The sequence below is a fragment of the Vidua chalybeata genome, chromosome 1 (genome assembly GCF_026979565.1).
Source record: "Vidua chalybeata isolate OUT-0048 chromosome 1, bVidCha1 merged haplotype, whole genome shotgun sequence".
Classification (NCBI taxonomy): Eukaryota; Metazoa; Chordata; class Aves; order Passeriformes; family Viduidae; genus Vidua; species Vidua chalybeata.
The window spans coordinates 131743024-131764595 of NC_071530.1; the positions used below are offsets into that span (position 1 = coordinate 131743024).

The 21572-nt window shown below is 36.4% G+C and overlaps 1 protein-coding gene across 4 annotated transcripts in view; it reads left to right on the forward strand.

Moving 5' to 3' along the window:
- The window catches only part of VPS13B (vacuolar protein sorting 13 homolog B), a 429986-nt gene that overhangs the window by 303920 nt on the left and 104494 nt on the right, over positions 1–21572 (forward strand). For all 4 annotated transcript variants that reach the window (XM_053960664.1, XM_053960682.1, XM_053960693.1 and 1 more), the window contains 2 exons: positions 8560–9259; positions 18404–18541. In XM_053960664.1, the coding sequence (XP_053816639.1) occupies positions 8560–9259; positions 18404–18541 (838 nt within the window). The remainder of the gene's footprint in view (positions 1–8559; positions 9260–18403; positions 18542–21572) is intronic.

Sequence of the window (21572 nt, forward strand, 5' to 3'; positions counted from 1 at the left end):
TGGAGACTCCTGCACTGTGGATTTTTCTGTTCGTAGCATGTAGTCTGACTCAGTCTGACTTATATTACTGGAAATAATGTAGAATGAAGTTTGTTTAGTTAGGCAGCATCTGTTCATGAAATCTTTTAATCTCCTGTGGATTTAGTTATTTTAATTGCCTTTAAAATGCTCAAAATGGATAAAGTATCTAATATATAGTAAGAAAAAGATCGTACCATTTGATTCTGGGAATAATTCATTTAACTGTACAGTTTCTCATTTAAGAGGCTGAAGATAGAGTCTGTATTATGAAAGTCAAGTACCAAGTTACTTTACCACATTGCAATAATGACTTTTTATTGTTCATACATTCATTCATCCTCTCTTAGAAAATTATGCCTAAATTTTTCTTTTGAGGCTTTGTTAAATTCCAGTTCGCATAATTGCTAGATATTTGGCAGTTTCCTTGTGCATCTTTTGATTTACTTTACATAATGCTAAATATTATTCAATGGGAGAATATTCAAGTTTACTCCAATGGGAGTAAATATGTTAAATTTCTCTTGTTTGGAAGTCATAACAGTGAATGATATTTCTAATATTTCCATATTTAATATAATTTAAACTGCACAGAAATGTGATCAAAACTAAGACTGGTAAAATTAGTCTGATACCAAAATCTTGATACTGAAATGTTAGAGAAGGTCATAGAATTGTAGAATCAATAAGGTAGGAAAGGACCTCCAGGGTCAAGGTCATTGGGTCCAACCTTTGAACAAGCACCACCATGGGAACAAAACCATAGTGCTAAGTGCCACATCCCTTTTTTTCTTGAAGACCTTGAGGGATGGTGACTCCACCAATTCCCTAGGCAGCCCATTCCAATGCTTAAGCACAGTTTCAGTGGAGAAATTCTTCCTGATGTCCAAACTGAACCTCCTCTGGCACAGCTTGAGACTTTTTTCTTACACTTTCAATATTAGCCTGGGAGAAGAGGCTGACCCTGACCTTGGTGTAATCCCTTTAGGCATTTGTAGAGAGCGATAAGGTCTCCCCTGAGCCCTCTCTTCTCCAGACTAAACAATCCCACCTCCTTCATAGTTTCTGAATGTTAATATCCTTCTCCTGGATAGTAAGTCCCTGTAGGACTTACTCTCTACACTCCTCACCAGCTCAGTTGCCCTTCTCTGGATGCACTCCAGCACCTCAATGTCTTCTTGCACAAGTCCAGTTAGACTACATCAACAGTCATCTCTAGGCAGGTCACCTGGTCATGAAAGGAGATCAGCTTGGTCAGGCAGGATCTGCCTTTCCTAAACCTCTGCTTGGCTGGGCCTGATCCCGTGGTTGTACTGTACGTGAGCAAAATCAGGGTGAAGTTTCAACTATTGCTTTTGAAAATATCCAAATGAAACGTGCAAGACGACTCTCATGGGAAAATGCCATTTCTTGGCTTTAAACAGAGAAAAAACCCAAAACAATGCCCCCTCCACCACCCCCCCAAAAAACCCACGCAAAACAAAAACTAAAACAATCAAAAATAAACAAAAAAAAAACCCAGAAAAAAGTGTGCAAAACTGAGCAAACCCTCGCCATGTCTAAAATAAATGTGTGGTTTAAGCCAATATTTTTTGTATAAAAGCAAAGATATAAACTTAAATTTTTAAATTAAATTTGAAAAATAACAGCAAAAAAGCTAATGCTTTTAGTAAAAATATTAATGAAAAAATGCTGTGGGGGAAAAAAAGAAAAAAAACTCTGCCAAATTTCAGCCTGGTCTTTTTAAATTGAAAGCCTTTATTTGGAAAGAAAAAAAATTGAACTCAAGTTTCTTACTGGCCTTCACAGGGTAGCAAAAGAAACATATTGTTTGTATTAAGATGAAAAAAAACAATTTTGTTGGCATTAGAAAGGATTTAGCACTTGGATTTCCATATTACAATTGGAACATTTAACACAGCTTTGATTTATGAATATTTGCATCAGTGTTTAACAGAATGTAGCCTCTTACTTTACTTTTGATGAGCTGGGAAAACAATGCACAAAGAAGCTGAGTTTGTATTGCTCCTTGCCATCACAACTTGCATGTAATTCCTGCAGTATTGTGAAAACTACAATTCCCATCTGAAGTAATTCTGTAGGTCCAGAAGCTCATATACACAATTACACTTCAAATTGGCATCATTTGTTTTGCTACAGATTCTGTTTGAAAAGAAAACTCCTTTGAGGAAAAAACCCGTTTGACTTTTATGAAATAAACTACTTCAGACATCTACTGCTATTTTTGTTGCCTCATTTTGGCTTGATTTAATAGTTCCCTTTTGGAGGACAGTTTTAGGTTCATGTTATAAAAGATTCTTTCTGCAGTTGGATTGATACAAGTAGAAGCAATCTGTCTAATTTTAATAGTAGGACTGAAATTTTAATTTGGAACTTTATTACACTGGAGGATAAAATTTAATAGTCAAATATGTTTGTATGTGTGTCTTTGATTATATTTTCCATGTGAAAATTAATGTCAGTTTGGAAAATAATTTTAATAATGGTCAGAATTGAATTCAGTCATATAACTTATGCATAACATAATAATTTTTTTTTTTAGTTGAAGTGTTCAGTAGAGCAATGTGTCAAACAAAGGTCTATTAGATAACAATGATACATTAACTAAATTTCTAAACTGTCGGAAACCTCTCAATGCAGTAGATGAAGTACTAAGTACAAAGGAAGAAATTATCCAGTGTTACCTTTGTAATTCCAGTTTAAGCGCAACGGAAAAGAAAAATGGAGCATATTCCTTTTCTGTAACTTACTCTGTCCACTAGGCAAGATTTTTATTTCCATGTAAATATTAATACTTTTTAGAAAAAGGAATAAAACTAGGTCACATACACCAGTGATGGAGCAGATGTGATTGGCACTTTGATTTTGTGGTTTCACACTTGTGAGTCTTTCCATAACTTATGTAATGTGAAGCATGAGCTCATGATTGGCTGAAGGGTTTTGATCAGAGTTAAGAAATGAGTGGAAATTTTACTTCAATAGTGTCATTATATGACCATAATTAATATGAGAAGCTGGAAAAAATATGCAGATGTAGATGCTTTTCCTCTAGAGCAGCTACACTTCTAAAGATTATATTGCTTACAGTTATTCTATTAATTAAAGAATTATTCTGTGAAGTACCAGAAAAAGAACATTAAAATGTTTATAGTGAAATTTGCACATGCTTACATTGTTATTGTTGAAAATTCTTGAGAGATTAAGAAATATAATGTGGCAAATCTGCCAATTGTTGTAAAACGCTTCGCTTTAATTTGGTAAATGTGTTGGTTATTGGTCTAAAGTGTTAGGTTTTGTGTATACCTTGATGATTTTATTCCTGCTCTTCATGGAGTGAAAACTTTGAGGACATCCCTACCATCTAAGTATTGTGATCAGAAATGGAAAATAAATAAGACTTACCTGGTTAAAATTGCAGTGACCTTAGATGGGACTACTTGCTAATGTTGAAAAGCAAATCTCTTTATTGATCCTTGATTTTATGATGTACTTATCTGCGTGTGTTCTACAGGACATGCCATTTCTATGCCCTTTCTCTTGATAGATATATGTGCCATGTGCCCTGGTGAACTCAAGAGGTTAAGCTAGTCAAGTTACCTATCTCAACACATGAAAAGGAAGAATTAACCACAGCTCCCCAGCTACCATTGCAGCTTTCAACACCTTTTCTATGGTGTGTAGTATTGATAGGATATATAACTGTGAAAGGACAAGAAAATGCACTGAAGTGATCTAAGAAGTAAACTATCATCTTGATGTGTTTTTTCTAGCTATTGAAAACCTTTCCATATTGCAACTTATTCTGACAGTGAAACTGTAGAATACCTCTGATTGAAGTACCATCTGGTTATGCTCAAGGCTTTAAAGCTATTATCTCAGCTTAAAATTTCAGCGTCCTATATTTTTTCTTCACCAAACTATCCATTTTTAAACCACAAATATTTTTCCAGTCCTTTCAGATTTTATCTAAAAGTATATTTTAACAGTATTTAAATAGTTCTCAAACAATAACAATTTATCTTGATAGATGACATGCTGTGTTTTTTCATTTTATTTTAATTAGCTATTGTGGAACCAAATTCCCTTTTGTTTTATTCCTTTGAATACTGTTTAATTATAGTTATCATGCCAAATATCTTAAAGGTTATTTTACCAATACAGTTTCATTTAACATAAGCCATGTGGAATCAATAGTCCTGTTTCCTAAAGTGAATGCTTGGAAAATCTTACATTCATATGTTAAGAGTACACATCCTTTCCTCATTAGCTGGAAAGTACAGGGATTTTGGCACAGGTTCTGTGTGGAAGCATTGTGCAGCTTTTATATGGATTTTGTTTTTAGCCTTTGATGACACTGTTTAGAATAGGAAGTATCTAATAAGTAAAGCATTTTGTCTAATGTGCTGCCAGTGTGTTTAATATATGCCTGGAGGTCTGAAACATTATCTTCTCCACTATAGTAATATGCATTTAATTCTCTGAAAGCAGAAGGTCGAACTTTTAAAAGGGACTCAAAGTACATTTTCAACTAAAATAATTCAAAACACATGGGATAGGGGACCAGAGTAATGTACGGTTGGTTTTTATGGTTTAATCATGATCATGTTAATGCACACCAGTAGCTAATTAAAGAAAACTTTTATTGTTCATTTTAAATGGGTTATGTAAAGAGTAAGAGAATTGATATTATACAGCCCAATGATAAATGTTACCATTACATTTGCTAACAGCAAGATGATATTGCTGTTCTTGACATCTTTAAAGTATTGGTCTATTTATTCCATAATGCAGCAAAGAATCTTTTTAGAGTTGTTATACTGAGACTCATTCCCTCTCATCTTCTTATCCCATTAGAGGAATACCTAAATGCTTCCCAAGTTTATTACTAGGCATATCATCAGGTTAACTTTGAAACATTGTTGAGAGGCTTGATGCTCTACTGAGCACCTACTGAGCTCTACTGAGCTGAAATTGATGCAAAAAGTTCCAGTGATACTTCTGCACTTTTATTTTGTACCCAGTTGTGTTATGTACAGCTGTCTTGGAAATTATTCTTCACGTTTATAATATATGTGGTAAGACCATACATAAGTCAAAGTTTCATTGTGAAACCGGGTGGCATGGAAAACTGTAATAGGATATGGTGTCTTTCACCTTTTGGGCACTGGCTCATATTCCATACTGCTTAATACTGAGCAGAAATTGCCTTCTGAGTGCTGTTCAGTGACCTGCATGAATTGTTTTGGGGTCTCAGTAAAGTTTCTGTAGTTGAATGTCCGCATAACAGGAAACTCAGCAGTTGGGACCAATTAGCACCCTTGCAGCAGTCTGCACAGAGAACCTATAGTGTGACCGGGGATGGAGGCAGAGCTACTTTCTTACCTTCCTAAAGGTGCTTTGCATAGACCAGAATGATAAATTAATGATAAAAAGAGGCAGAGGAAAAGAACTAGGCTTCAACTCAAATCTATTTAGGTGTGAGAAGAGAGGATCCATTCAGAAACCAGAAGTACAGTGATTTCTTCCTCCACTTTGTCATATAGATGTGATGCTTTCCTCCCTGGAATGTTGTCGCTTAGTGGGTGACACCGTATTTTCATTTCCTCTGGCCAAGTCGTGCATAACCTAAATGTCTGGTAGCTGCAGAAATTTCTGCTGCATAGAGGAGAACAAGAGAATATCATGTAGTAACCATAAGAGTGTCATTCACCACTGAATCATGCTTTCTGAAAACATTTTTCATCAGACTTAACTGATGTCTGTGTAGCAATTAAAAATTGCTGGGTTTAGCAGCATATGCCCGCAACTTAATTAGGGGCAGCATTTCCGTGAAGTGATACGGCAAGATTTTTTCACAGCTCCATCCTTTCTTTCTGCTTGCCCTCAATACATGAGCAGTGAAACCATCTGTACCAATTCTGGAAGTGCCATCAGTGCAGGATATGGGTGAAGCACTTTATAGTTTACCAGGCAGAGATGCTGAGGTGTAAATAGCCTAACTTTGCTAGGATATCAGGAGGAGTGAGGATTTCTTGGCTCACAATGTAATGATTCATTAAAATGGTCTCTAGTTATATTTACAGAGGCAGCATTAAAAGTGATATCACATTTACAAGTCAGTGATATGAGTCTGCCATAGAAAACAGCCGCAAAGAATTTTATTGGTTATTTGAAAAATATGTACATGAGTGAATCTGAAAAGATTGTAACCAGAGCTGGCAAAAGCCTTTTCAAAGAAAATCTCAGCTAGTTAATGGTTCTGTTTTAGGATTTCCTCTGTAGTACTTTTTCTAGTATGTTCATTCCTTTAAAGAAAAGGAGAGGGGATTGATCCCTTTGTTCCATAAAGCACAATATAAAGGAGGGTTTAAAAAGCCTGCTTTTCTTTACCTCCCTCATACCCCAATTTCTGCAGTACGTGTAGAATCTAATACGTTACTGCATAAAGACCACAGAATATTGAAAAAATGGAGAAATTCACTGCCCTTCATTCCTATAATTAAGTTGCTGATAAATTATTTATTTTAAATTCATTTTTCTCTTTTGAAGAGAAAGTTAAGGTACTATTTGCCCTAGTTCATATTTCACTTTTTGAAGATTCATTTGGGTAGAGAAGATAAGAAGAAATTATTGAAATAGGTCCTGCAATGAAGAAATAAAATCATTGAATCAGTGTGCAGTGTCAGACAAAAAAAAAACCAGCAAAATACTGGACATCTGGATGGAGATGGAGACCAAGACAGAAGAAGCATTTCACTTTTGTAGAGAACTGTAGTAGTTCCACTTCTTCGGTGCTTTGTAAAGTACTCAAGAAGGCCATAGTGAAGTTACAGAAGTAGAGAAGGGAGGCTAAAAAGCTTGAAGGTGCTGGAGCACCTTCTTTGTGAGGAGAGACTAAAAAGGCTGGGATTTTTATGTCTGAAGAGGAGAAGGCTGAGGGGGGCTGTGATCATAGTTTACAAAGTCATAACAACACTAATAAAGCTGAATGTGGACCTGAACAATTCATACAAAAGATTGGGGGAAAGCAATGTCACTAGGAGGAGATAGTTTAAAGCCTTTAAAAAAAAAAAAAATTGGAGCTTGTTGCCCCTGAAGGTTGTGGAGAACAGACACTATCAGTGTGTTCAGAAATGAAGTGGATGAATTCATGGACAAGAAGCCCAGAAATGGTTACTAAAACGACCACACAGACATGTACCCCTGGCATCCTACATGCAGCAGCTGTGGATACCTGGGGAGGAGGAGGGGAGCAGATTGCAGGAAGTGGACAGAGTTTCTGCTGTTTTTTAACACAGTTTCCTCCTGGTGCTCTCAAGGACAGTGTACTGGACTAGATGGGTTAGGAATCCAGCCGAGTTGGGCATTTTGTATGTTAGCTCCTGTACAGGGCAGAGCAGAAACCCTACTGCAGCAGCACAGATGCAAGTGTTAGTTATGCTGTGGAAACTATACAGGATGAATGTATGACTGTAACCTTCATATGAATAAGAGGAATTAGTCATAGATCGATTATTATAGAATTTTTGCAGATTGTTTTTTTGCCATATATTTTAGTACATGCTCCCCACTTTGTCCTCAAGCTTTTGATATGATTTCTACTTGTTTCATGAGCAGTGTTGAAAGTGGTTTTTCCTGAAGTACTTCTGTGTCTTGGGATATCTCTGTCTCTTGAGCTGGGACAATAAGGTCTCTGGACACAGCCTTGCAACTTTTTATTTCACTCTTGCACTCTTTTTGTTTGTCAGTGGTGTATGTTTCCTTTTTGAAATATTTCTATATGCAATGTTTTCTCATGTGAAACCCTGTGAATGTCACAGTCAATACCCTATGTGGCCTTAGTAAACTAAGAACTCATTCCCCTCACCTCTAAAGATAGTCTTTAGATAGTTTTGATGTTTCCTTTAACTTTGATGTTTTATATAAGGCAGCTGCCTTCCATGACTCTTAAGAAAAATATTTTTCTACAATATATTTTTCAATACATTTTGGATTATAATTTCCATTTAGTCTTTTTATGATTGTGTAGTGGATTATTATTATGTACTATTTCATCTAATTACAGTACAAAATTTTAGTGACAAAGGTGACTTTTTGAGCATCAGTGCTCAAATTTGGAAAACAATTCTAAGTAGGTTTTTATTTACAATACATTATTTCATAGATAAATGGGTTTATATTAATCTATAAATTTCTTATAAATTTTTTTAATGAAAAGTTTTTTAAATGAAGAGTTTAATTTTTTAAAATGTTTTCTAAGCCTAGAAATCCTTACTGGTTGGGGTTTTTTTTGTCTCTTTTACTTTTTTTGGCTCTTCAGCTATTGTGAATCATCATTTCATTGGAACAGACACCTGCTGTGTTTTTATGAGTGATTACTGTGTTACAGTTAACTTGGCAGATTTTTTTTTATAATTCTCTCTTTTGACATCATGCTTATGTAGTGATTTTTTGCTGTGACTGAAGTGGAAATAGTTGGAATATGGATATCAGAAGTTAATATAACATTTTCCTTTGCAGGTTTCCAAGCAAGAGCAGAAGATGGATGTGGCTGATGGAGGAACAGTTGAGACTTCTTCCCGTTATAGCGGGGCACAGGACAGTGGAATTGGCAGCGACAGTGTTAAGATCAGAATCATTCAGATCGAGCAGCACAGTGGCACCAGCCAGCACCGCATTGCCCGTCCTTCCCGCCAGTCTTCCATCGTGAAGAATCTCAACTTCATTCCCTTTGACATTTTTGTTACAGCAAGTCGAATCTCATTGATGACATACTCGTGCGCTGCCTCACCTAAATCAAAATCAGTGCAAGATCAGAAAGATGGTGAGAAGATAAGTAAAAGCTCCTTGAACCTTCCAGAAACAGTTTCAGGCAGCAGCCATGATACCAAGAAGCCCAGTCATCCATGCATCTCTTCTGTCACGGCAGATGATCTTTTGAACAGTAACCCTCCCCTGTCTGCTGGCAGAAAAACAGGTCTTCTGTCCCTGGAAAGTCTGCACGCTTCCACGAGATCATCTGCTCGACAAGCCCTGGGCATAACTATTGTACGGCAGCCTGGGCGCAGGGGAGCTGGGGACATAGAGCTGCAGCCATTTCTCTACCTGGTTGTGTCACAGCCCTCTGTGCTCCTTAGCTGCCACCACAGAAAGCAAAAAGTAGAAATATCAGTGTTCGACGCTGGCCTTAAAGGAGTGGCCTCAGACTACAAATGTACAGGTAAGAACATTTAACACCCAGTCCTGGTTATAACCATGAAAATGATTGCACAGCTCAAAGTTACAGAGGGTGGTGGAGAACAGCTGAGAGAACTTCAGGACATCTTTAAATATCAGTCGCTAAATATACATATTTTTAGGATTATACCTCACAGCTGAATCAAGTTAAGTGTGTAAAATGTTTGAAATTAATTAAGACCTAACCTTTCAGCAACCAGTTCTTCCTGTTTCTTACTATTGCTTTCTCATTACCAGATTGTGACAGGGATTGTTGCATTGCTGTAACTTCGCAAAGTTTTCTAAGTAAAGGCTGTAGGCCAAGGTAATTTCATAAAGAGCATTTTTTATGACTGAATGTCACAATATTTTCCTATACCAGCCTACCAATAAAATGTGAAGGTAAATACTGTAGAATCACCTGGTGTTTTGGACATAAGCTGTAAAAAAAATAAAGTGATCTTTCAAACAGCATCAAGTGATGTCATGTATTTTAAGTTTTCATTCAGTTGAGCAATAGGGTTTTGCAGCAAATTCCATCTGTTAAAAAATGCTTTTTTTAAGTTCCATATGCAGAGTTTATAATGAAAGATGTCAAAATAGCTATTCAGTAGAAAATATTCTGAAATATTATTTTTCTGCCTTATCTGTACTGCTGAAGAGAGAAATCAAATGATTGTAATTCATTTGTCTAGCAGTCAGTACAGGGTATAATGGTTTCATGAGATACATCATTATGGAGTGTTACCCTAAAAAGTATAAGTGAGTATGCAGAGTTCCAGGTGAACATACAGCCAGAACAATACAGCATTTCAAATTGTTTTCTGAATGAAAGCTGTAGGTATTGCTAGTTTTTCCTTGACAGTATTCCCAGCACAGCAGTTGAGAAAAGTAGTATACTTTTTTGTGCAGCTTTACCAAATCTTTGCTGGATAAGATTGCATCTTTTGAAAATTAGCATTAACATAATGTGCTTATGCAAAAGACTAAAAATGCCATCTTGACTGTTCTCAGAAATCTCAGTTGTAATAGAACTTTTAAGAGGGGTTAAAAAGTGAGATAGATTAGGCAGTGGAAGAAAAGATACTTAAAACAGGGAGATTTGTTCTCTGCTACATTTTATTAATCCTTCTTCTGTTTTTGTCTTTCTCTGCTGTTCCTGTTCTGTCCTGCCTTGAATGAAACACATTTGTGTCATGCATTTGATTTACTCCAGATTCTCCTGTGTATTTTGTACATACTGTGTAAAATGTGGACATTGCAGCAATTAATGTGAAGAGAATTCACAAAGCAAGTCTTGAAAGAAGCTTGGAGTAGGTCTAAGATCACATCTTCATTAAGTTAGTACTTTGGAAGAATGCAATAGGACTTCTTAATTTCTCATGTCTGAGACATTCAAGCATGTCCTTGGTTCAAGCTGCCACAACCAATGAACTGGGCAAAGTTCTGTCCATTCTGCTTCTACAATTAACTCCTGAAGTCTTTCACCATCTTCATGTCTACGGCAGCAATTCTACAAAACACAAGCTGTAATAAAATCTTCTTATAAATTGAAAGTGCATCAGAGAGCACAGAAGTATGGCAAAAAGTCTAAATAATAAAGATAGTAGGAGCATACAGCCTGAGAGCTCCTCAGTCACCACAGATTGCTCATTGGGAGACCAAAGATTAGCCATACAGAGGTCTTACCCTTTTCTTTGGCTTTATGTTTCCATATCAGGCAAATGTAAAGAAATGTGAAGGTAGGACTCAGACATTATGTGAAGGCAGAAGTCCTGGTCTCATCCTGCTGCCTTTGTGGGCAGTAAATAAGTGCCTTCCTTGTCTATCACACAGAATCCTGTGCTTGCTGCCAAAGCAGTAGCACTCTTCTCAAAAGAGTTTGAGAGGTGGTTGCCAAAGTGCTAGTACCTAAAAATACCATCCTAAATGTATTAATAAGTTAATAAAATTAAGGCACACTTCCAGTTACACAGCAAAAGAGGTAGTATAAAGTTTTTGTTGCCTCTTGTTTAGGAAGACCTGCTGTGCTGGTAATCACATCATTCAGGATTAATATTGTCATACCAATATAGTAACATGTTAGTTTTGGAAATTTCTATTTTTCATTTCTAATGTGTATTAGAGGGAAAATAGCCATGGACTATATGTGTTATATATATGTGTGTGTGTATGTCTATGTGTGTACATATTACACAGACTCTATATATTGCATATCATATAATACAGAATAAGGAGCTCTTTGTGGTATTTTTTGTGCTGCTGTGGTTGATTTCATTGATCACACCAACTTTTCTTGACATTGCTGACAGTTTTGTCTGAAAGAGATGTATCGTCCATATGAAGAGCAATACAAAGTTTAATAAAGAACTGTGTTAGTTTCCTTCTGTACAATACACATGCACTATATTCCTATATTTTTCTGTGTATCAAGGACTGGAGAGTGGGGGAAAGGCATAAATGATGCTTAAATTGCAGTGAATGTTGCTAAACCATATTTCTAGTTAGCCTCTCTAGAAGACTGCTCTTGTGTGTATACACATGCATGCAACTAACTCTATTATCTAATATAGAATGGGGAAGAGAACATAAGATAAATTTAAAAGGTATATTTTAACTGGATTATAAGAACTGAGGGAGCATATTCCCTCTTGAAAACAAAACAAAAAAACAACCAATCAAATCATAGACCTAGTGAAAATATTGTGTGCTTCCCATCCTGTGATGGAGATAGGCAACAGCACAGCAGCACCTCAAAACTTCAGGCCTATAACATTGCAAATTTTGATCACAGCTTAAAAATTGAGACTTGTCTGAGCAAAAGTAAAATTACACTGTTATGAAGTTTTTTAGTAAACCTATGGGGGTATTTTGTCATTACTTAAACTAATATAGCTCAATAGTTAAGCTATATATGAAATATTTACATTACATTCAAAACATGCTAATAAAATCTCTGCCATTTAAAATCATTCTATGTATTCTATGCATTCTACAGCATATACACTGCATAAGAGTATTTTAGGAATGTTTTAAAAATTGTTTCTATCAATTTTGATGTGAAATTCTGAAACTTACATACTGTTCAATCAACAGCCATAGATTTGGGTCTTGTGAAGTATTGTGCCATTTCTTGCAGCTTTTATAAAAAAAAAACTACAGTTCTGAAACAAGCCTCACATTTTTGCAAAGCAGAAGCAAATGCAGAATTCTGCTGAGAAATTAGGAAGGTCTTATTTTTTGGTTAACATAAGTTCCACAAAAAAAACTTAAGGATAAAGAAAACCTGGTGATAGTCTGGATCTAGTTGTGTTTTTCATCCCTCACCTCCCAGTAGTGTCCTTCTAAGACACATGTTGTTTAGCTGTAAGTCAACAAATATTTTCTAGACTTCAGAAATGCTTCAGAAAAGGTAATTTGATGACAGACTATTTTATGAACCTTTGGATAAAAGAGAATAATAGTTAGTCCCAGGCTGGTGACAGAATTAAGCGTTACTGCTTCATGATGGTTTACTGCTTTGAACATTATGTAGAAATGAAGATTTTATACTGTTATGAAGCCATATGTATTTTATTTGGAGCAAGAGTTTTGTTATTAGTTTTGAATAGAGCATAAAATTCACAATCTTGCACCTTAAACTATCACTCCCTTTGTGAGAGAGAGCATTGTACAGTGGCTAAAACACCAAATTTCAACCAAAGAACTTGGCTCCTCTGACACTAGCTGTGTTATTTATTTTGAGCTTAATTTCTGAAACATGAAAGAAATAAGAGCTTAAGAATTAAATAGGAGGAAATAGTCAATTTAAAAGTTCAGTATTCTTAGTTTATTAATTATCAGTCAGTAGCAGCGCATTTCTATCAGACTAGTCTCTCTATGTGGGAGCATTTGCCTGCCTGGGAGCTAAAGACCCAATGGTTGTGCTTCCTCAGTCTTCCCTACAACCACTTCCACTGGAAAGTCGATTTGTAGGAGCAGGAGACTTATTAGGTTGTTGCAATGTTAAGTCAGTTTTATTATGGTTGTACTAAACTGCTTCATTTGTGTTTTGTAATTGTGCAGCTTGATTGCAATTATGCTGCTGCAAGGTACGGGAACTTAAAATCAAAGTAAATAAATTAATGGAATAAATTTTAACTCCTCAATAAGTGGCACTAAAAAGACTAGTTGTTCCTTGAGTTTACTTGTGAGATTCTGTAAAAATAGACTGAAAGATACTGTAAAATGACTCTTGCTTATTAAATGCTCATCCTATATTTAACAAGAAAGCATCTGCTAACTGTTAGTTTTTGCTAACAGAGTTTTGGCCATTTTTACTTAAATAAAAGTGGGTGCAATTGTTTTTAATGTAATCTCATAAACTGCTTTTATAAATATTTTTTTTAAATCTTTATTTGCTTTGTTTCAGGTAATGTAATCCAGATACAAAATTGCCTCATTTCCTGACCACTGTGCTCTGGGCATTCTTGAAAAATCTTTTTTCTATTTGTTTGTTTGTTTACTTTCAAAGAGGAGGTTGTGGTGCTTGGTTGTTTCAAGGGAGAGAAATTTCTCAGTAAATATCTGTTATGCATGGAATTTCTTCAACTTCCGCCAACCACCCATTTGCAAAAAACAGTCATTGTGAGGGCATCCAGAATTATTCTTGATTTTTTTTAAAATTTTATTTTATTTGACACCCACGCCTTTGATGGCAGGGGGTCCATGAAGAGCAGATGCAGTAGCTAAGACCACATGTAACCTCTGATCTAATGGAAAGCCTTTTCCAGGCTTTTGCATGAAAAGCAGCACAGACTGGCTCTGGCTGATTCACTGCCTCTGTGTCAGCCTGTGCTTCCTACATGGCACAGAGAGGATTTAAGAATGTTTCCTAGCATGGCATTGAGGGAGTTCTGCTGGGGTGTCACCTGTTCCCCTCTGGGTATATTTATGTCCAGTACATCTGCAGTCACAGCTGAGGGGGGAGCAGTGCAGCCCCCATCCCTAAAGCCAAATTGGCCTGGGAATGTGCATTCCTCAGGTTACTGTAAGTGCTCATTTTTGAGCTTCCTGACACAGCACTTGTGAGTACGCTAGCAGAAATGTTTTTCCACTTGTGTTCTTTAAATTCCAGTAGAAACCGTTTTGAAAACAAGACCAAACGTTCCACTTCAGAGTTTCAAATGCAGAGATCATTGCAGCATCACACTGGCTTTTAAAATTGACTGCAGACCAAAAGATGATTCATCCATTGAAGTAAAAGCACATTGCGGTGCTCGGTTGGGCTGGGTAGCGTTCCAGCGGAGCAGGCCAAGCCGCTGTCCCGCACACGCGCTCGGTGGCCCTGTCCCCTGCCCGGGGCTCGCGGGGCTCTGGTCCCTGAGCTCCCCCCCATTAAAGCCTCCCACGGGCTGTGCTTCCTTAGCTGGCCTGGCTGTCAGCTACGAAGAGGAACAAAGATACATTTTGGAGAATGAAAATCTTCAAGATGCAAAGTTTCTCCTCCCTTCCTCATTTCCTTTCCCTTGACTCCCTCTTCAGAAGGTTGGGGTTTGCTGTCTGCTGTTAACAGAAGACCAAGGGGATAGCAGTGAAATCAAAAGCTTGCAAATTCAAATCAAGTTTAGGAAGATATTTCATAACGTGAAGTTTGGAGCTGAGGTCTGGATCTCAGCAAGGCTAAAAGTGACTTTGAATGTTTGGTTGAATTCAAAAATAGTCTGAGATTTATTTTTTTTTTTTTTTAGACGGGAGGGAGGAAGGTAAATGTGAATCTGCTGAAGGCTTTACCTTCTCAGTTTTACAGCTTTTAAATTACAGTCTTGTAATTAAAAGTTTTGTTGATCTGTGATAGTTGTCTCACCATTTTTCTTTTGATGCCACAGACAAATTTTTCACATGGTGTAGAGGATAAAATTTCTGGCCATCTTCACTGCTCCTCACTTCTCAATCCTTTCTCTTCTCTATCTTGGCTTGCTGTGGAGTAATTCTAGCCTCTCCTTTTACTTATATATGCATCCCCTGGGTTTTCTCCAGCATTTTCTTTATACAAATAACTGCAAATTTAAGTGTTGATTTTTGGGAGAATCATAGAAATTGGAAATGGAAATGACCTATTATAATACATTATTCAGAACCAGTTCCCTGCTGATGCATAATTGTTCCCAATTGTATATTTTATAGTGTTCTGTCAAGTGTATTTTTAAGCATTCTGAATGCCTCCATCATTTCCTTGAGAGACAAGAGTCCTTTTTCTAATAGCTCTTCTCATCATGAATTCCTCACTTTTCATTCTAAAATGTTTTTTTTTTCATGCAGTTGCTTCTCTGTTTCCCGTGATTTTAGCATAGGGATTGATTGACTGACATTGTTTTATTCCTTTCCTGATTCTTGATCCTGTGAAAATGCATATGCTGTTTTCTACCTTAGAAGATATTTTAATAGGGATACACATCTTTTAGTTGTTTGACCCTTGAGATTTATATTTGTCTTACCCTCATACACTTTATTTGGAACTCCACTCCAGTTTTAGATATACACAAGCATAGCCAATTTTGAAACCTCTGATTTTAGCTTTCTTATCATTACCTAAAAACTGAAAACTGGCATATTTGGCTGGACAGCCAAGTCTGTTACCCAGGTTCCAAATTAACTCTTGGAAGCACTCAAGCTGGCTCTTTGCATGGCCCTTTGATATTATTACCTCTGATGCAAAATTGTCAGTGCAATACTCCTGCTTCCAAAATTAGGTCAGTTTCGCTTGAACTTAAAAAATGCTTGAACTCAGCAAGACCAGTGCTGGGTTAAAAGTAATATATTTTGTTGGACTTGTGCGTTGAGGTTTCTTCATGTTGTGTTCCTAATATGTAAATTTTGGAGTGCTTATTATTCACATATCCCAGTCCTAGAGTGCCCCAGGTAAAGAAGAGGTGACAGTGCTGCACTCCTTGGAGACATGACAGAGCAAAAAATCTCCTGAGAGTCCTGTGGTTGCTTTATTTTTTGGTTCTGTGCTTAAGTGCTGCAGTTCTCAGTAGCCTGAGGGCAGTTTGTGTAGTTAATGAAATATGTCACACAGGGATTTTCTGCTGTGTAAGTTCTTTTTATCAGAAATATTTTCAGCTTGAAAGAGCTACAACTTTGAAATAATTATTAGGTATTTAATAACGTAAACACATCTTAGGATAAGAAGACTACCTGTAAGTGTATTTTACGAAAGAAGTGTTCAGCTGAATGTAGTGGATTTTCTGAAAAGCTGATAGAAGATACAGGTTGCTATATACAGTATGTGATGATATCTTCCAGAAATGAGACAAAATAATGGCATATTGCAATGTTTTGTACCATTTTGGTACACCTAAATGTATATATTAATACTTACAGAGGAACAGTAATTTAGAGATAAATTTAATCAATTCAGTGATGTTCATTGAGCAATATTCAGTCATTTTTACAATGCTTTACACTATATATTCTGAAAAACATTAGAGTGTTAGCTGTTTATGATGATCTACCAGCAAAAAATAAGAGATTATTTTAGAGATCCAGCTCAGAGACCCTTGTTCAGAACAACTACAAATCTGTATTTCGGAAAAAATATGTACCTTGGTGGTAAAGAGGAGGATGATGATGAGTAACAGTAGCAGTAGTAGTAGTAGTAGTAGTAGTAGTAGTAGTAGTAGTAGTAGTAGTAGTAGTAGTAGTAGTATTTTCAGTATACTAGAAAAATACCAGACACAACAAGATATTCCCTAAAACAGTTACTATAGAAAAGGGAGTATGCCACACCACTCTCATTATTGTAATTAAAAGAAAAGGGTTAAAAATCATAAAAGTGTAGAAATTCTCATGGAAAATATACAAATCTGTTGCATGTAGTGACAGCTCTTAAATAACTGTTGAGAGCGGACTTTATAAATGTGTAGCAGGAATAGAGGGAAGAAAAGGCTGTAATGTATATGCCATAACGTACAAATACTGCTGTAAAGTCATTGCCTGAAAATTGATCAAATAAAAACAAAAGAATGTGCTAACTTTTGATCTTTTCCATATAGATCTAAAGTCATGATCAATTGGTTTCAGTAGGTTCTTTGAAATCACATAAGGGTTCATGTGTGCCAAGTTTTATATGAATCACATGATAAGGTCAAGAAACACAAATTCCAAAGCTGGCTTTATATACCCAGTCCACATATGACTGTGATACCACAATACCATATGTTGACTATAACAGTGAATATGTAAATCCTGTTCCTGAAAGGAATTAATTCTGTAAAACTCAAAGCAATTATAGCATTTTTAATTGACTGAAAAGGAAAGAACAGCTTCAAGAAAATCTCCTTAAGTTAAGGATGAGACAGACATTAAATTATTAACATAGCAGACTCGATAATAAACAATTTATAATTTAAGACCCTAATGCCAGAATTGAGAATGCTCATAATGAAGGTCATGAGTCCCTAAAGATTAAAAAGCCTTTTTACCCAACTGTTTTTACTATGCATGATACGTGGAAAATTAAGACAAGAATAGCCCTTGGATTGATTTAATGTACTTCTGTAGTATCACAGACTGATCAAAGGAACAAGGTGGCAAGGTGGTACCCAAGAACAACAACTGATCAGCTATTGAGTGAAGCTGCAAAGGGACTGATAAAACTGCGCTGTTGTCGTGCTCTGTTCCTGAGCTCTCATAGCATTCTGGTTTTTTTTGCCTTTATAATTTACCTTTCCATTATTATTTTCTCTATTGAGCAATGATGATACAATCTAGTAGCAGGTTTTGAGCACAGATTCTCTTATAAGGAGTTCTTAAGTGTCATAACTTAATCATTAATTAAAGCTGAAATTGTGTGTTTTATTGATGTGTGAAATTGTCTTGTTTTATTGATATATTTTACTCATATTTTACTTGGTATTTCTGCATGTTTTGTAAATTTTTTATGATTAGGGCTTTGTCCTCTTGCCCGTGAGTACATGCGTTATTCTACACAGGCATCTATCTGTCTGTAAGTGCAAATGCTATGTAAACAGTTATATTATGTATAATATTTACCATATTGCATTTAAAACTCTTTAATTTTGTCTAGTCAATTTTCTATGTAGCATTTTGTAATATATCATATTCCTGGAATATAATTAATGACTTTGATGATTATTATCTGTAGATCCTGGAAAGACTCTACCAGAAGCTCTGGATTATTGCAAGATTTGGTTGCAGACAGTAGCAGGAGAGGTAGATGCTAAAAGTGGTATTCCACCTCCTCTTATCACTGTGCAAATTAAAGACTTCCTTAATGGACCAGGTACGTGGTGCACTTTAATCTTTCTTTGCTGATATAATCTGTTTTTAGACATGCACACATATCTAAAATGAGCATCCTGTTGTCATGGGAGGTGTCCCTTCCCATGGCAGGGGAGTTTGAAGGAGATCAGCATTGAGGTCCCTTTCAACCCTAATTAATCTATGACTCAGTGATATCAGATAATCAGAAATGTATTGTATTCCTCTCTCATGAACGTGAAATTTTCCTCCGGCAATTACCCTGAATGAAAGTGAAAACTGGGGAATGGGCAGTTCTGGAGCAGTCATTGGTTTAGGGTTTATTTATTAATTTTCTTCCCACAGTAAATTTAGAAAGGCTGAATTTGTCAAATTTCCAGTGGAATTAAGCCTACCTGCCTCTAGTCCTAGAAAACTGAAATGTTATTGCAGTTGTGTTTAGAAAAGATGACTTCTATAATGTTTCTGAAGATTTTTCTAAGCCATCTTCTCTTGGGTCCTTTGAAATCTGGATACGTGGCTCTGGAAATTCCAATCACCCAAAGTGCTGATATTGTAAAATCTAAAAATTAGTGATATTGTGTTTCTTTAATTAATGTAAGTGGTGTAGTGTAGAAGTTTGTTAGCATTTGCATAACATAATGTGACTTGAAATTCCACTCCTAGAGCATCAGAAATTCTTGCAAATTGCATTCTCTATTTTGTGAAGTATGTATTTATTGCTACATTACAATGAAGAATAATTGAGGTTATAGTGAAAGCTAGGAAATACATAGTAACATTTTTCTCATATGCATGGTTTGTTGTATTATTTAACTTATTTTTTTATCCTGAATATCCTCACTTCGCACAGCACAGCTGTTATTAGCCATTTAGTGAGGAGCTCTTGAGTACAGGATTTTCCTGTTCCTTCAGTTGCGTCTTCATACAGCCTTACAGCACCCTATCTAATCCTGGATCTGCCGCAGAATTTCCTTTGCATGCCTTACAGCTGTAGCATCTGAGCACTACAGAAATACTAATTTACCAGCATGACCCTCACATGGATGATGGAATACTATGCCCTTGCCATTTCACAGAAGACAACTGAGGCAGAGGAGCATTAAATGTTTTCACATTTTTTTAAGGTTATCAATTTAAAACACACCATTTAGTTTTCCAAAGTACTTGAAAATATAAAATTTGATGTTAGAAACACAGCTCATATTATCTTTGGTGAAGCAGAAATCAATTCTGAATATCAAAGCCCAAGCAATCAAACTGAGTAACCAGTGAATGAGACACACATATTTGACTCCTGACTATGAATACTGTGGATATGTAGCTTGGAAAAATGTTTTTTGCGCACAGGCAGAAGTTTCAAGGAAACAATAAAGTATGTGAACAGACTCATCATTGCCCCTTTCTTTTTGGTTTTCTAGCTATCTAAAGACATCATTTCAGTGGAGACTTTTAGAACCACTTGACAATGCAGAGCTTTTGTTATATTGCTGCATATTTGGGTACATTAATAGGCCTTTGAATCTTCAGGCCTACTGCATGTTCTGCTGCCATTTGAGAAAAAAATGGTTAATTGGTTAATTGGTTTAATTTAATTTTAAAAATGGTTAATTGATAGTAATGATGGCTTTCCATTCTAATCAGGAACAGCACAGGAAGGGTTAAGATACCTACTATCAGGGACTTTTTGATCACTGCTGCCAGAATGGTTTTCTTTTATCCTTCTGTTACCAGTGCTTATATGTCCTTGTTCTTCCTTCTGTTCTTATCTGTCCTCTGTCCCCATGTTTGTCATATTTCCATTTCCCGGACCCTTTATTTGTGTATTCCACTTCTCTTGAGGTTCTCACTGTAGTTTCCAGGCACAGCCTTTATATTTAATTTATTACACACCTGAGGGTGTTTCCCTGATGCTGTCGTGTCAGCAGGACAGATTCCTAGCAAAACATGGAAGTTGGCACCAGCTTGCAAATTATATATTCACAAATAGGGTAAGTGTTCACCCCAATCTCACCAGTTGAGTTGTATCTTGCATTAGTGTTAAATCTCTCCCCTCCATAGTGTTTTGCCGAATAGGGAACTGGAAAACCATAAATTAATGCATCATAATCTTCAATCTGTTTATTCTTGCAAAGCATTTAAAACTTCAGAGATTTCTTCCACGATCTATTGTTAGCCAAAAGGCTTTTTTTCATCATCTTTTTGCTGCTAATTGGAACTATCATTACACATGACTCAACAGTAATTTCTCTGAATTTTAATGAAGTTTTTGCCATGTAGTGTAACAAAACATCTCCACCATCCCTTGCAGATTTTTCTAACCTCAGCTGTTACCACTATGAGATCCTCTTCAAATAAACTAACCTTTACCAAGAAGCCTTCCTTGGGGGATGGAAGTTTCATTGGATGAGTAATGGAAGGCTTATTCCGCATGTGATTGCATCAGAACAGCACATGCAGAGAGTTACAAGAGCCTGACAGCTCCTCAGCAGGCTACTGGAAAATGAGTTACTAACTGCCCTGTGGGACAAGAAGTCCCCTAACCACAGCTTCTTCCAGGGTGAGGTAGCTTGGCTGTCAGCAGGCCTGGAGAAAGTGTTACACCACCAGATCCTAGCTCAGCTGGCAGTTGTTCTTTGAGGACAAGAAGCTCAGCAAAACTCCCAAGAGCTCTTGCAAGAATCAACAAACACTATGTGTGATGGGAGACAGCTTAGCTAATAATTTGAATAAATAAAGGCACCGATGGGAGGCAGCTTAGCTAATACATTGAATAAATAAAGGCACCGCTGGAGTAGAGTTATGTTGTAGGCCTTGAAGACTGTTCTTTTTTTGTGAATACCTGGCAAAGAATGCTGCTACTAAGTGACCTATTTTCTAATGACTTAGTGTGTATTTCATGGTCATTTATGTATATGTGGTTTATAACTGCAGTAAGTAAATTGCTGAAATGCATTGAGTGTACTGGAAGGTGCTGCCTGTTGGTTACAGATGATCAACTGCTCTGAAAAGTCAGCACATTTTTGAAATCTGTGCCTATGCAGACAAAAATA